The sequence below is a fragment of the Ambystoma mexicanum genome, chromosome 3p (assembly GCF_040938575.1).
Source record: "Ambystoma mexicanum isolate Mex_15411 chromosome 3p, UKY_AmexF1_1, whole genome shotgun sequence".
NCBI classification, from domain to species: Eukaryota; Metazoa; Chordata; class Amphibia; order Caudata; family Ambystomatidae; genus Ambystoma; species Ambystoma mexicanum.
In genome coordinates, this window is record NC_090925.1 from 4246481 (window position 1) to 4260490 (window position 14010).

The window sequence follows — 14010 nt, forward strand, 5'->3', positions numbered from 1 at the left end:
GATGCTGAATCATCTCTTGTTAAGGTGCAAGAAAAGAACACCATGAGTGCCAAGATGTATTAATTTAAAACAATTAAATGCTGCAAAATCAGCCGAAGTGTGGTCTCCCATCACGTGAGTCATGGATGAAAATAGAGTTGGGCATGCAGCTCCAGAAGTATGATAGCGCATGATCACACTCCCTTATATTCCCGGAGATGAGAATACACTGCAAGACCAAGTTGAAAGACAATCTTCATGGCAGAAGGCATAGGTGATGCGAGACGTTGGGCTAATTGGGTGGTGAGGTAAATTCATGCCCACCTCCTGGCACCTGGGTATGAGCTTACGTGCGGCTAGTGAGCCAAATGTACCAGACTGGCACGAGCATGCCAACCAATTTTAGAGCGTTTTATAACAAAGGGCCCTATAGTTTGAGAACCGATGATATACTGTGCACCTAATAATGATGAAGGTGACTTGCACTAGAGGTGGGCACAAGATCAAGATATCCACCAGAAAGTAGATATCCACTCACAAACCAACCTCTTATGGAAAGTATACTTAGATGTTCCCCTTGAGCGCATCACAACCCCTCTTAGGTTTTTCTTAGTTTGCCACATAGTATGACGTCACGTGTGATGGATTTTTGCTATAAAAGTGTACTTTTTTAATGCAATGTTTTGAGATGACTTGTGCGACGTCCGTTGATGTCCGTTGAAACTCCCGGTTTTAGGCAATTGATAATAAAACAGAATACCTTTGCCATTTTCCTGAGATGGTTCGATTATTTGGTGTCAGAGTTATTCTGCATCCCATCCATTGCATGCGTGCTACCAAAAGGGCTCTAATGCTCATGACCAACCCCACCCATTCGCCTTGCACAGGGTGGGTTCCAGCCCTGCACTATCAGCATAGGCGATTTCAGGAGATTGACGATTTTGCGATTGATGGCTCCAGCCCCACAACAGTTGGTGGCGTGAAATTTTGTTAGAGGTTCATCATACCAGTCTGGGGGTTACTGGCTATAGTGAAATCTGACCAACCCCATCCATTCGCCCTGGATCCAGCCCTGGGCTATCATTGTAGGCGATTTCGGGAGATTGACGATTTTACGATTTTTCAAAAATAGGAAGGTATGATACAATAAAACATACACAAGGCTATAGCAGACCCCCACGTGCATTTCAGCTACAGACCCGTGCACAGCGGGGTGGTACCGCTAGTATTGATATATTTAGGAAAGTGGGTTTGTATGTTCAGGGGTTGTCTCCAGCCCCAAAACAGTTGGTGGGCTGAAATTTTGGCCCGAGGTCGGCATACCTGTCTGGGTGTACTGGTGATGGTGAAATCTGATCAACCCCACCCATTCGCCCTGTACAGAGTGGGGTCTGGCCGTGTGCTATCAGTATAGGCGATTTCAGGAGATTGCCGATTTTTCAACTTTTCCTAAAAATGTGAAGTAAGGACAGAAGGTCTGCATACCATTCTGGGGTTTACTGGCAATTCTGAAATGTGTGCAAACCCACCCATTCGCCTTGCTTGATAAACAGGATTATGAGTGTGTGAAGCTAGATTTGATAGCTAGATTTGGGAAGACCCCTTACCAGTACCTAAAGAGGTTTAGGACCCTCAAAAAGCATGATGGTACCCCTTGGGCTAACTGGGTGAGTGAAAGTTTGAAGAACTTAGAGGGAGGATTAAGGGTTACAGGGTGAACACTTATGAGGTAATGAATAATCTTGTGATGTTGGAGTCAATTTATGATGCCTGCTCTCCTGAGCTCAGACAGCACTTGGCTGATTCAAAGGAATTAGATTCCAGGAAGCTAGCTAAGGCTGCTGACTTGTGGGTTGCCAACAGGGCTACTCACAAGGATTCTTGGGCAACTCAGAAGACGGAGGAGGGAAAGCAGCCAAAGAAAGATAACAAGGAGAATCCCAATACCTCCAATCCAGAAGAGGTCCCCAAACATAACCAGGGTAAGCCACAAGGGAAACCAAGTAGGACTAGTGTACCACCTGGTGCCAAACCAGAGGTAGGTCCGGACAGACCCCCATTCCAGAGAGCATTTGGTAAATGCTTTAGTTGTGGGTCAACTGACCATGTGAGAGGAGATACCAGATGCAAGGGTAACCCTGCAGGGGTCAGCACTACCTCCTTAGCCTTCTCCCCAGAGGAAGAAGTACAGATGGTGTCACAACTCGCCATACGCATCGTGCTAGAGGAATGGGTTGTTTAACAAACGGCATGCACAAACCTGTTTCCCTTCCTCATGGTGTGCAGCGCTTCATCTCTCTGTTCGTTGCACGATGGAGATTGTGGCAGGGACCTTAAACAAACTACACTTCCCATGCCGCTTCAGTGGTGTTGGCGGCAGGGAGCTTAAACAAACTACACTTCCAATGCCACTTCAGTGGTGTTGTCATGTGCCCAGCTCCTCCAATCATGGTGCTCTGACGCGTTGCTTTCAGTTTCATAAAAGTAACGTTGTCACTCGGTTTGCTGCTTCTGATTAAAGTTGACACTGACTTTGAAGTTCCGCCTTCATTACCTTTGGATCTTTTGGTTTGAACTCTGCCTGCCGTACGGATTGCTTTCCCTAATGTTTTGTCCTTTTTCTGCCAGCCCATTACCAGGACTTATTCTGCCTGCCTTCCAGGATTGCTTTTCCTAACGTTTTGTCTTTTGCTGCCAGCTCGTTACCAGAACTTTGCCTGTTTTCCCGGATTGCCTTTTCCTTACACTCTGCAAGGATGGCCTTAGAGACTAATTGGCTGCTTTCAGGCACTCCTCACTTGCAACAGCAGCGTTCGTCTATACACTGGACCATGGCACCTTAGCCTCATACAGGACACATCTGACAGTGTTCTAACGCGGTGAGTGCAGGGGTTCATGGGGTTATTGTGAGGCTCTGTGATTTAACTTTCATTGTGAATGTTCCCTCTACTGTTACTCTGATACCTTGCATACCAGCCTTTTTTGGGACCTGATACCTAGGGTATTACGGGGATTTTGCTGCCCTGCTTTAACCACAAGATATTGGGACATACTTTCTCTAATTTCCAAAAGTGCACAAGTGGACGCTGCGCAGCTTGTGCACATACCCGTACCTAGTGCGCTCCTCGTGCCAATCTGGTTAGGACCTTCACTAACCTTCCTGTTTATTGTTTTATACTGTCTTTGTTTTCCTTTGGACAAATCCCAATACTCCAAGTGGTAAGTATTATTTTTTCTTTTTTAATTAATCTTAGAGTTTTCCTGAACAGTCCTGATATTGATAATCTATCTTTTAGGTAGGAAGATCTGTGCCTCAGTAGCAAGATAGTATACCAGGTATAATCCATAACAGTTTGAGTAATACTATTTGTATAACTGTCACACAAATATCACCGCTTTTCTTTATTTGCAGCTGGTTTTCATGGTGGTGTGTTCTCCCTGCTCTTTTGAGTGATCAGGCTCTTTTGTACTGTTAACTCAGTAGAGGGTCATATCATTTTAAAGATCTATACCCTCATAGAGAGGAGGCTCGGTTGGAGGCCCCAACCGAGCTCTTCAATCAACACCCGGTGAATTCCAGACGCGGTCACCTACCTATTCTCATCCTCTGGTTGGTGAGTAACAGATGGCTAGTGCTCACTTTCACATGTTTGCTGAAGAACCTTTGGTTCTTCAAGCAACTGTATCCTTAAAGTCCAAGGGTCTGGGTAAGAAACAGCATAGTGATGTGTATGACTCCATTCCTGAAAACTCTAAGGAGTAATATGTGGACAGTGTTCTTGTCAATGGCCAGGACACCCCTGCCATGAGAGACACTGGGGCCAGCAGAACAGTTGTGGACAAAAGAGTTTTCAGGCCTGAGGATGTTGCTAAGGCACCCAAAGGCCCCACCAAACTTGCTGGAGGCCATGTCCAATTGGTTCCTATTCTACCAGCTCTCATTCAGTATAACAACATAACAGTGAGGATCACTGTCAGTATTCAGAGTGAGGTGTCTGGGAGAGTCCTGTAGGGGAATGATCTAAAAACTCTAGGAGTAGTATCCAGTACCCCCAGGCCTCCTACTATGGAGAAGCAGAACCAAACCAAATTGGCTAGAGAGGCCACCTTAAGGGACCATTCTGAGCCTGTGGGAACCTCTACAGCGAACCCCACTACAAGCCCTGGTGTTGGTAAGTTGACCTCTAACCCAGGCAAATTTCAGGCTAGTATGTTAGGGAAATGGGAGCCCAAACCAAGCTCCATCATTGTTCCCCCAGTTGTAAAGTCTCTGACTCCCCCTGCATCTAAAGAAGAGGTGGATAGACCAACTGGGCCCCTCTCTAGGCCTAAGAGAACTGGTAATTCTCAGTGCTGGTGGAAAACCAGAAAAGAAAACTCTAAGGCCAAAAACCTTCAGACTGTTGGACCTTCTACAGAAGACCCCAACTCAAATCCTAATGTTAGGAAACTCCTAAAATAGGTAAGGTTCGATGTAGGAGGAAGGGGAAGCATGTACCTTGCTTATCCCCAGCCCCTCCAACCAAGATGCCTGAGACCCAACCTGCTCCCAAAGGAGAGGTGGTGAGGAAACGTGGAGGCCCCTCTAGATCTAAGGGAATCCTTTATAAGGACCCCTTGAAATAGCCTATCACAGGTTCAGGAGTTATACCAACTTCTGAGGGACTGGTCAATCAGATCCCCTACAGATTTAAAAAGAAAGATATCTCTCAAAGGGTGTGTAGGTCATATAGCTTACAAAGGAAAACCTTTGATTTTACCATTGAGCACAGAGCAGGAAGTCACCACCAAAATGCTGATGGTCTCTCTAGGATGTTTATAACCGACTAGAGGTATGAGATTAATCCAGGAGTGGATTAAATCCTCCTGTCCTTAGTCTCGTGGGGGGCAAGTGTTAGGGAGAATTCTCATTTGTGGCTAATTTCCCTTACATAGTGAGTCCCTCAGCGGCTTTGCTGGATTTATGGGGTTTATTTTTTCCACCTGGTAAGAGTGTGAACCTTTTTCCCACTCTTACATGTGATTTGCCATGTGTATTTCTACTTTTTGTGTGATCTTGGGCTCTGGAGCCACACCACTCCATGAGCCCAACTTTTTGTGTGTGTTACACAGCAGCTTCAGTGCAGTGACACAAGGTTGTCTCTAAGACTTCCCACTCACTCAATTTTTCTGGGGCTGACTACAGTCCCCCAGAAACAGGTAAAGTTGCCATTTACTTTATGTAGTCATTTAACCTACAGACCCAGTACACCCCATCTTACATGGAGTATTGGAAAGGGTTAACTCTGTTCCCTTTTTGTCTGTACCTCCTGGAGCCTTGTTTCGCTCCCTTAACACTAAGACTTGGCTGGTGGCAGTGGTATCTACCCTATCTTTTGTACCACGATTATAGTACATAAATGTGGTACTGTTTTAGGCTATTGTGTTAGCATGGAACATAAACGAGCTTGACCAAATATATTTTATTTTGGCTCTGGTCGGGTTTAGTCGCCATTTCTTTGTGTTAACATCCTTCTTGTGTTTTACTTTGCGTGGCAAACCAGGTTTGCCTTCTTTGTTTGCCGTCCTTTGGAGGGCTTCTGCAAAGAAGCCCTCCTTTGGCGTCTGGGTGTCCAGGTGGGCTGAATGTGAGGGAGGGGTTTAGTAACCACCTGCACAGGGTCTCCTTGGAGACCCAAGTCGCACTTTGTGTACATTGGCTGAGGTGGTTGTCCGGGCTGGACAACCCCCCCTGCTGTGTGATTGACAGCCAGGCTGTGTGAATGGGGGATTTTGGCATAAAAGGCAGGACTCTTGGGCTGGAAGGCAGAGTCGCCACTGGAACTACAAGAACCGAAGAGAAGTGGAGAAGAAGACGACTGCTGCGACTCCCGAGTCCCCGTGAAGCCCTGCTGCAGTCCTGAGCTATCTTTCCTTCAACGTCAGAGAAGATCCAGTCCGGAGTCTTCGTCCCTTGAGCCCGGTGGGATCGACCAGCTCACCTTTCTACAGCCAGAGAATCCTCTCCTGGGTCGAAATCGCTGCACGAAACTGTAGTGCTTCGGATAGCCATCAGAAGGCCCTCTCCTGTTTTAAAGGAGCGCTCCTTTTATTCACCGTTGCTTTGCTGCTGCTGGCCTCATCCCTGGGTAGTGCAGATCGCTCCAGACGTCCTCCTTCTTTTCCCCACGACTGAAGCTTCAGGAACCGTGAGTCTGCAGGAACTACCAGGAACAACTGCAGTGGCACCAGCTTTCTTCATTCGAATCAGGTACTGTGTCCATTTGGTCGTTCTCTCCGTCCGACCTTGAGGAATCGGGGTGAACCCTTTTCCTTGGCGAAGGCTTGTCCTTTCTTCCTTCCCTCTTATAACTTTTGCCTCCCTTTGACAATATCCAAGTACTCCTGGCAACGTTAATCTCGAACTGTTCTAATCGTGTGTTCCTCGACAACAGAGCCCTGCTCCATTCGACACTGGCGCAGGCCTATTGACTTTATCTGTCTCTTAGAACACGTCCTCTGATTCGAGTGCCTTGACAAAAGTATTGCCTATGATTTTTATCCCCTATTCCTTGGTTTTTATTCAATGTGCTAAATGTGTTTTGAATACGGTCACAATTCTTCCCGCGGGTACGCTTTTCTTTCGTAAGACCGAACTGTCATTACTGTCGAAAAGTGAGCGCTGCTTAAACCCCGGTAACATCTTTTGTTTCACAACACCGGTCTGTAAAATCCCAATGTACTTACCTTGAATTGACCTGAACCAAAGGAATTGGTTGTGTGTGTGTGCTATATTTAGAGTGTGGTTTTGTTTAATAGAAGTGAAGTGTTTTGTGAACAGATGGTTTAAAAATAAATGTACTTATATTTTTTAACCAGAAACCTTGAGTCAGTGTTTGTGTGAGTCACAGTAATTGTGGTCCTTTGTGTAATCTCTGCTACTGCTCATTTGCTCTTGAGATAAGTCTGGCTGCTCAGCCACTGCTACCACCATAACTGTGTAGTACAGGCTTGTACCAAAGGTGAAATTGTACTACCACCTGTAGTCTTAATTGTCTGTAGTGTTCCCTAAGGGCACTGCACAGGATTCTGCCTAACAGTAAGAAGTTTGTTTGGGCATTTATATAGAATTTTATATTGGGCATAACCAAGAAGTGTCGTCATAATGAAATATAAGTCCTCCCACTAACACAGACAGCAACAGATCAGTTTCTGTACCGATGGCCCTGTGTTAATATGTTTTGCATCCTGATGAAGGTTCCTGATATCAATTGGGGACCGAAACTAATGCTGTCCCTTCTCACCTGAGAATTAGGTCACATAATGGGCTGGGAGGATAACTCATGGGGAACGCGCTTGTCTTGGAAGCAAGACAACTCAGAGCAACACAGGTTTGAATCCTCGTCCCGCCCATAGAGACTGGTCTCTGGTATTACATGTGTTATAAAAGATGAATTAATTAATAATACCTTATGTTATTAAATAATGGGCATTATGATGCAGTAAAATAAAAGAATTCAAAGCATTCACTTTAGCTGATCCCATTGGTCGGTATGTGCCTGTACTAAATTACGAATACCAAATGTGCAATTTGGTGCACTCATGAACGGATCCACAGAATTACAAATGATTTTTCATTCAATGTTCACAAAACTTGGGTGCAAAGGAGGAATAACTGCCCTGACATGAAGCAGTAAATATACATGTATAAGGATGAGGGTCCAATCTATGAGCACTCCCGCCCCCTGCTCACCAAAATGCCAGACAGCTGGCTACATCTGTTGATATATCTGTCAATAATGGTCAAGTAATATTGTACAACATTTTAAATATTGATTTCAAAGAAAAAAATTGGATGTTTTTTTTTTTTATATACGTATATACTTTAATACATCTAAAAATGTACAATCTTGAGAAATAGTCGATGCCCGATTGAAGTTGATGCTCAGCGTGTTTCAGGGAATAAAACACCTTCTTCAGGAGCTTGGTACGCTAAACAAGAAAAATTGAATACACATTTATTGTTCTCTTAAAACAGACTATCTGTTCGTCCACCATCACCAATTGTGCGAGCCTAAGACAACATGCCAAGGGTTCACAATCTATGAAGCCTCCACCCGAGTCACACCCATGTTCAGAATTACACCAGATGCCTAAATGCATGATCTTACTCCTATATCACGCCCTGTTAACAATTGAAGTCAAAGTGCCCATCACCCTCAATTGCATCTGTTCTAAATGATTTCCATTGTCATACCAAAAGATTGTTCATCAAGGTCTCCCACCTGCTCATATGTAATCTCAAGTACACCACTTATACGTGACCCCAAAGTCACCATTGTGCAAAAAATGGGAAGTGTAACCAACCACCTACCTAATCTTGCAGTTATCTATAGAGATTCAGGGGCACTCTGCCCATAAATTACATTGGGTGTCGTTTCTCTATGGCGTGCTGTAAAGAAATGTTTAACCCAAATGAGTACACAATTACTGCAAGAGCTACTGGCAACCAAAGACGCCTCTTATTGATGGTCTTTCTACCTTCAAAAATCTCTCCAATTCTCATGAAGATTCTTAAAATGAAATTCCCGATCTGATTATGATGACAAAACTTGAAAGGAGAATTCTCAGTGTCTCGTTTCTGTGACCTACAATGAACAGACCCCATATAAGGGCCTACATATGGATAAATTAAATGATTCGATCATCAGGGTCCCCCTTCTTGGGGGCCTTACCTCTTCCAACTTTAGTTTAGAGCAAAGCAGTCAAAACCAACTGGTCTCTGCATCTGTAGAGACTGTTAATCCTGCGTGCTACAGCGGATAGATATCTGAACCCAGAAGTATCTAGTGCCATGTGATCCGCGTGTTATCGACGAATCATGTTGCAATGTAGACCAGCGTAATGGCCACCTTGGGAGGTCCGTCTTGGGTAACGAATGGTGTGGATCAGTGTGGTGGCAATTTTAGGAGTCCAAATGTGAATACAACATATAGAAGGATATTTGTGCTCTTCAATTAATTTGCTATCAGCGGATTATGCTTTAAATCAAAAAACTGTGACGGCCATGTCGAAGCTTCTATTATAAACGGATAGTGTATTTACCCAGAATGTTTGTACTTAAAGAGTTTTGAAATTAAATGTCATCCGATGATTGACTGGAATAAAGAATGACCCTGGATGGAGCTCTGTTAGTCTCTCCCAACAATAATTCACACATAATTCCCAATTCTTTGCATTCTTATTGCAGACTGAGGCGCATCCATCGTGTGAAATTCTACTCTCTGTAAATCCTGCCCACCAGGCATGTTGGCATTCACATTGATTAATAATATTGATCCACAGATTAGATGTAAACATTGGTTTCAGTCATAATTATTGCCCACAACTGGACCCAAATGCTAAACAAAACAGTATGCATAGCCCGTACTTTCCATAACCAACGTTGGTTTACAGATGTTCATCAATCAGCTATCCAATCCTCGTCGTCCCCTCGCGGGAACAGTATCCTACAGGTGTATCCAATATAATTCCCTTTGGAATAAGCATTTATTGCAATCTCCCCCTCGTAACAGTGCTTTCACTACTTCTACTATCTTGAATTGCATTTGGGCAATTGTGTGATGTGTGTCCTTAAAATGTTGTCCAACTGGTGACTTGGCATTGCCTGTATGGACATTGGACTTGTGTTCTGTCCACCTGTCCCTTGCCATTCTCGATGTTTGTCCCACATGCAATAAACCACAAGGGGCATTTAATGACACAAATGATCTCTGTAGTCATGCATGTGGAATAACCCCTTAGTTAGATTTCTTTTCCAATATGTGAATGTCTGATGGTTTCTTCCTTCAATACATTATTACAATTCTGACACCCCAAACATTGGAATGTTCCCTTCCTGTGAGTATTTAGAGGCATTTGCCGGCCCCAGGCGGTTTCTCAGCCCAAACACGCATATCCCTTAGATTGGCCATCATGGGAGCCTTTGGAAACAATTTTGAAAGTTAAGAATCATTCTTGAAAATATCCCAATTTTTCTTCAAGATTCTCCCAATCTGAAAAGTCTGTCTAGAGTATTTTGAGACATACAGAAGTTGAGTGTCCACTTCTATATGTGTCACTCTCAATAGCGATTCCCTCGAGATTTGGGCAGCTCTTTCCGTTGCTTCATTCATTACTTCCTCTGGGTACCCCCTATTCATGAAACGATCTTCCAAGTTGTGGCATTCTGTATTGAATGTTTCTGGATATGTAGCGTTCCTTTTTAATCTCAAGATCTGGCTATTTTGGTCATTGCTCTAGGATGGAAGCTAGCGTAGTACAATAAATTGTTCACATCAGTAGGTTTCCGATATGAACATGTCACTATCCTATTGCTCGCAATCTTCAACTCTACGCCTAAAACATGTAACCAGGGTTCGCCAATTTCAAGGGTAAATTGTGTGTGTGTATATCATTAAGATGTTTAAGAAATATCCTAAATTCTTCTCTGTTACCCCTCCATATCCCAAAAATATCGTCAATATAGCATTTCCAAAGGACCAATTTCCCCAACCATTGAGGATCGTCCAAAATGAATGTCTATTGAAGCCAGTACACAAAGATGTTCACGTATACTGGGGCCATGGCTGAGCCCATTGAGGTTCCTGGGGCCTGGCCATAGAATTTGCCTTGGTATATAAAATAGTTATTGAAAAATATGATTGTAATTAGTTCAATGAGGAAAATTCTGTCCCCCCTCACCAGTTCAGAAGAATCCATTATATTGCCTCAATGCCCTCGTTATGGCTAGACTGTGAACCCTTAGCATGTTGACTTAGGCTCGCACAATTGGTGATGGTCGACGAATGGATAGTCTTCTTGAAGAGAGCAATAAAAATGTATTGAATTCTTCTTGTTTAGTGTACCAAGCTGCTGAAGAAGGGGGGTTATTCCCCAAAACGCGATGAGCATCAACTTCAACCGGGCATCGACTATTGCTCAAGATTGTTACATTTTGGATGTATTGCAGTATTAATGCATATAAAAAATATTAAAAAGCATCATTCTTTTATTTGAAATCAATATTCAAAATGTTGTACAATATTACTTGACCTTTATTGACAGATATATCAACAGATGTAGCCAGCTGTCTGGCATTTATGTGTGCTGGGGATGGGGGAGCTGATAAATTGGGCTCTGATCCTTATTAATGTATATTTAATACTTCGTGTCAGGACAGTTATTCCTTCTCTGCACCCAATGCACCCCTCAGCACCCAATGCACCCGTCTGCACCCAATGTGCTGTTTCAAACATTTTGAAGTTAACATTTGCTGATGAATAACATTGATGTGTTATTTGGTACCAAAGAGAAGTAATAACTAAGGGACACGTGGAGTAATTAGGGAGTGGGAACCAGGGAAAGAAGAAAAGCACAAGGGTTTAGGAGCCCAGAACACATTCTTCTGGGGGCGCTTTGGGTCCCTGAATTAAGTGCTATGGAACACGGATTAATATAAAATGAGTGCAAATAAAGGATTATGTGGCCAGCAACGACCCACATTGGTGGGCCTTCACCTCAGATGTGTATTTGGAAAATAGCACTTTTCTGGTTATAGAGAGCCTTGTAATGCAGCTTCATCTGATGTGGGGCATTAGGTGTCAGCCCCACCTTGTGCTGTGTGGCAGTGCTTCTAAGGAAGGGCGCCTTCCCTTGCCACAGGTGCAGACACAGTGCAAGCACTTCCGGCGGAGCAGGAGTCCCAGGGACCGGTGCTGTGCCCAGAGAGAAAGACCACCCTAGGAGTGCGGGATCATGCCATGCCACACAGCCTCCCTCAGCCTCCCCTGCCCGACACCCACGCCCCTAGTGCCTACCTTGCCATTTGGAGTAGTGTGGGCGCTTGACGTCCGGTTCACTGTCGCGCTTTGGGCTGCTGGCCTTGCGCCCCTTGGCCTGCTTCTCCTGCAGGAGCTTGGCTGCCTCCCTACGAGCAAAGTCCGAGAGCTGGTCCGTGTACTGCCCGTAGATCTGTGGGGAGAGAAGAGGGAGTGAGATGGGCCCAAACCTGCTCCTGCTGCTTCCGGTTCCTGGAGCCAAGCCATGAAAAGATACAGGGAGCACGGCCTGTTCCCCAGAACCTAATGAACGATGCCTAGAAAGTATTAAAAAAGAACACATTAGTATCCCCTTTAGACATTCATGGCTTTACATGAAAGGAATGTCAGCTGGGAGCGTGTATACATGTGTCTCTAAGAACTCTTACATACAGTTATTTATTGGGGAAATGATGGGACTCAACCCCACTCCTTCCATACTAGGGTGCCCCAAAGACCACTAGACCTTCAAAAGTCATGATGTACCTCCAGGGACCCGCTTTACTAGCCGTAGATGCCTTCACTGTCAGGGAGGGTGAATATCTTCAAGGAATGGCTCCTCCCTAACACCTAGGTCCATACACCCGCAACTCCCCACCCTAGGTTACACTGGGTGATCTGCTCCCCACTGTGCCATGCTCTGTGTGATCTGCTCCCCACTGTGCCCTGCCCTGGGTGATCTGCTCCCCACTGTGTCCTCCCCTGGTTACTAGGTCCACACACCTGCAGCTCCCCACCCTACATGACATTGGGTGATCTGCTCCCCACTGTTTCCTGCCCTGGATACTAGGTCTGCACACCTGCAGCTCCCCACACCTGCAACTCCCCACCCTAGGTGACACTGGGTGATCTGCTCCCCACTGTGCCATGCTCTGTGTGATCTGCTCCCCACTGTGCCCTGCCCTGGGTGATCTGCTCTCCACTGTGTCCTCCCCTGGTTACTAGGGCCACACACCTGCAGCTCCCCACCCTACATGACATTGGGTGATCTGCTCCCCACTGTTTCCTGCCCTGGATACTAAGTCTGCACACCTGCAGCTCCCCACACCTGCAACTCCCCACCCTAGGTGACACTGGGTGGTCTGCTCCCCACTGTGCCCTGCCCTGGGTGATCTGCTCCCCACTATTTCCTGCCCTGGTTACTAGGTCCACACACCCTCCTCTCCCCACCCTACATTAGGCTGGGTGATCTGATCCCCACTGTTTCCTCCTGCTTACTAGGTCTACACACCCTCCTCTCCCCACCCTACATTAGGCTGGGTGATCTGATCCCCACTGTTTCCTCCTGCTTACTAGGTCCATACACCCTCCTCTCCCCACCCTACATTAGGCTGGGTGATCTGCTCCCCATTATTTCCTCCCCTGCTTACTAGGTCCATACAACCTCCTCTCCACACCCTACATTAGGCTGGGTGATCTGATCCCCATTGTTTCCTCCCCTGCTTACTAGGTCTACACACCCTCCTCTCCCCACCCTACATTAGGCTGGGTGATCTGCTCCCCACTATTTCCTGCCCTGGTTACTAGGTCCACACACCTGCAACTCCCCACCCTAGGTGACACTGTGATGTGCTCCCCCTTGTGCCCTACCCTGGGTGGTCTGCTCCCCACTGCGTCCTCCCCTGGTTACTAGGTCCACACACCTGCAGCTCCCCACCCTACACTGGGTGATCTGCTCCCCACTGTTTCCTGCCCTGGATACTAGGTCTGCACACCTGCAGCTCCCCATCCTATATGACACTGGGTGATCTGCTCCCCACTGTTTCCTGCCCTGGTTACTAGGTCTGCACACCTGCAACTCCCCACCCTACACTGGGTGATCTGCTCCCCACTGTTTCCTAGCCTGGCCACACACCTGCAGCTCCCCACCCTACGTGACACTGGGTGATCTGCTCCCCACTGTTTCCAGCCCCGGTTACTAGGTCCACACACCTGCAACTACCCACCCTACACTGGGTGGTCTGCTCCCCACTGTTTCCTGCCCTGGATACTAGGTCTGCACACCTGCAGCCCCCCACCCTACGTGACACTGGGTGATCTGCTCCCCACTGTTTCCTGCCCTGGGTGATCTGCTCCACACTGTTTCCTGCCCTGGATACTAGGTCTGCACACCTGCAGCTCCCCACCCTACACTGGGTGATCTGCTCCCCACTGTGCCCTGCCCTGGGTGATCTGCTCCCCACTGTTTCCTGCC

At 46.2% G+C, this 14010-nt stretch overlaps 1 protein-coding gene across 1 annotated transcript in view; it reads right to left on the reverse strand.

Annotated features, from left to right (window-relative positions):
• The window catches only part of CLCN1 (chloride voltage-gated channel 1), a 1282884-nt gene that overhangs the window by 1025092 nt on the left and 243782 nt on the right, over positions 1-14010 (reverse strand). The window contains exon 2 of the mRNA XM_069650302.1: positions 11817-11970. Within this exon, the coding sequence (XP_069506403.1) occupies positions 11817-11970 (154 nt within the window). The remainder of the gene's footprint in view (positions 1-11816; positions 11971-14010) is intronic.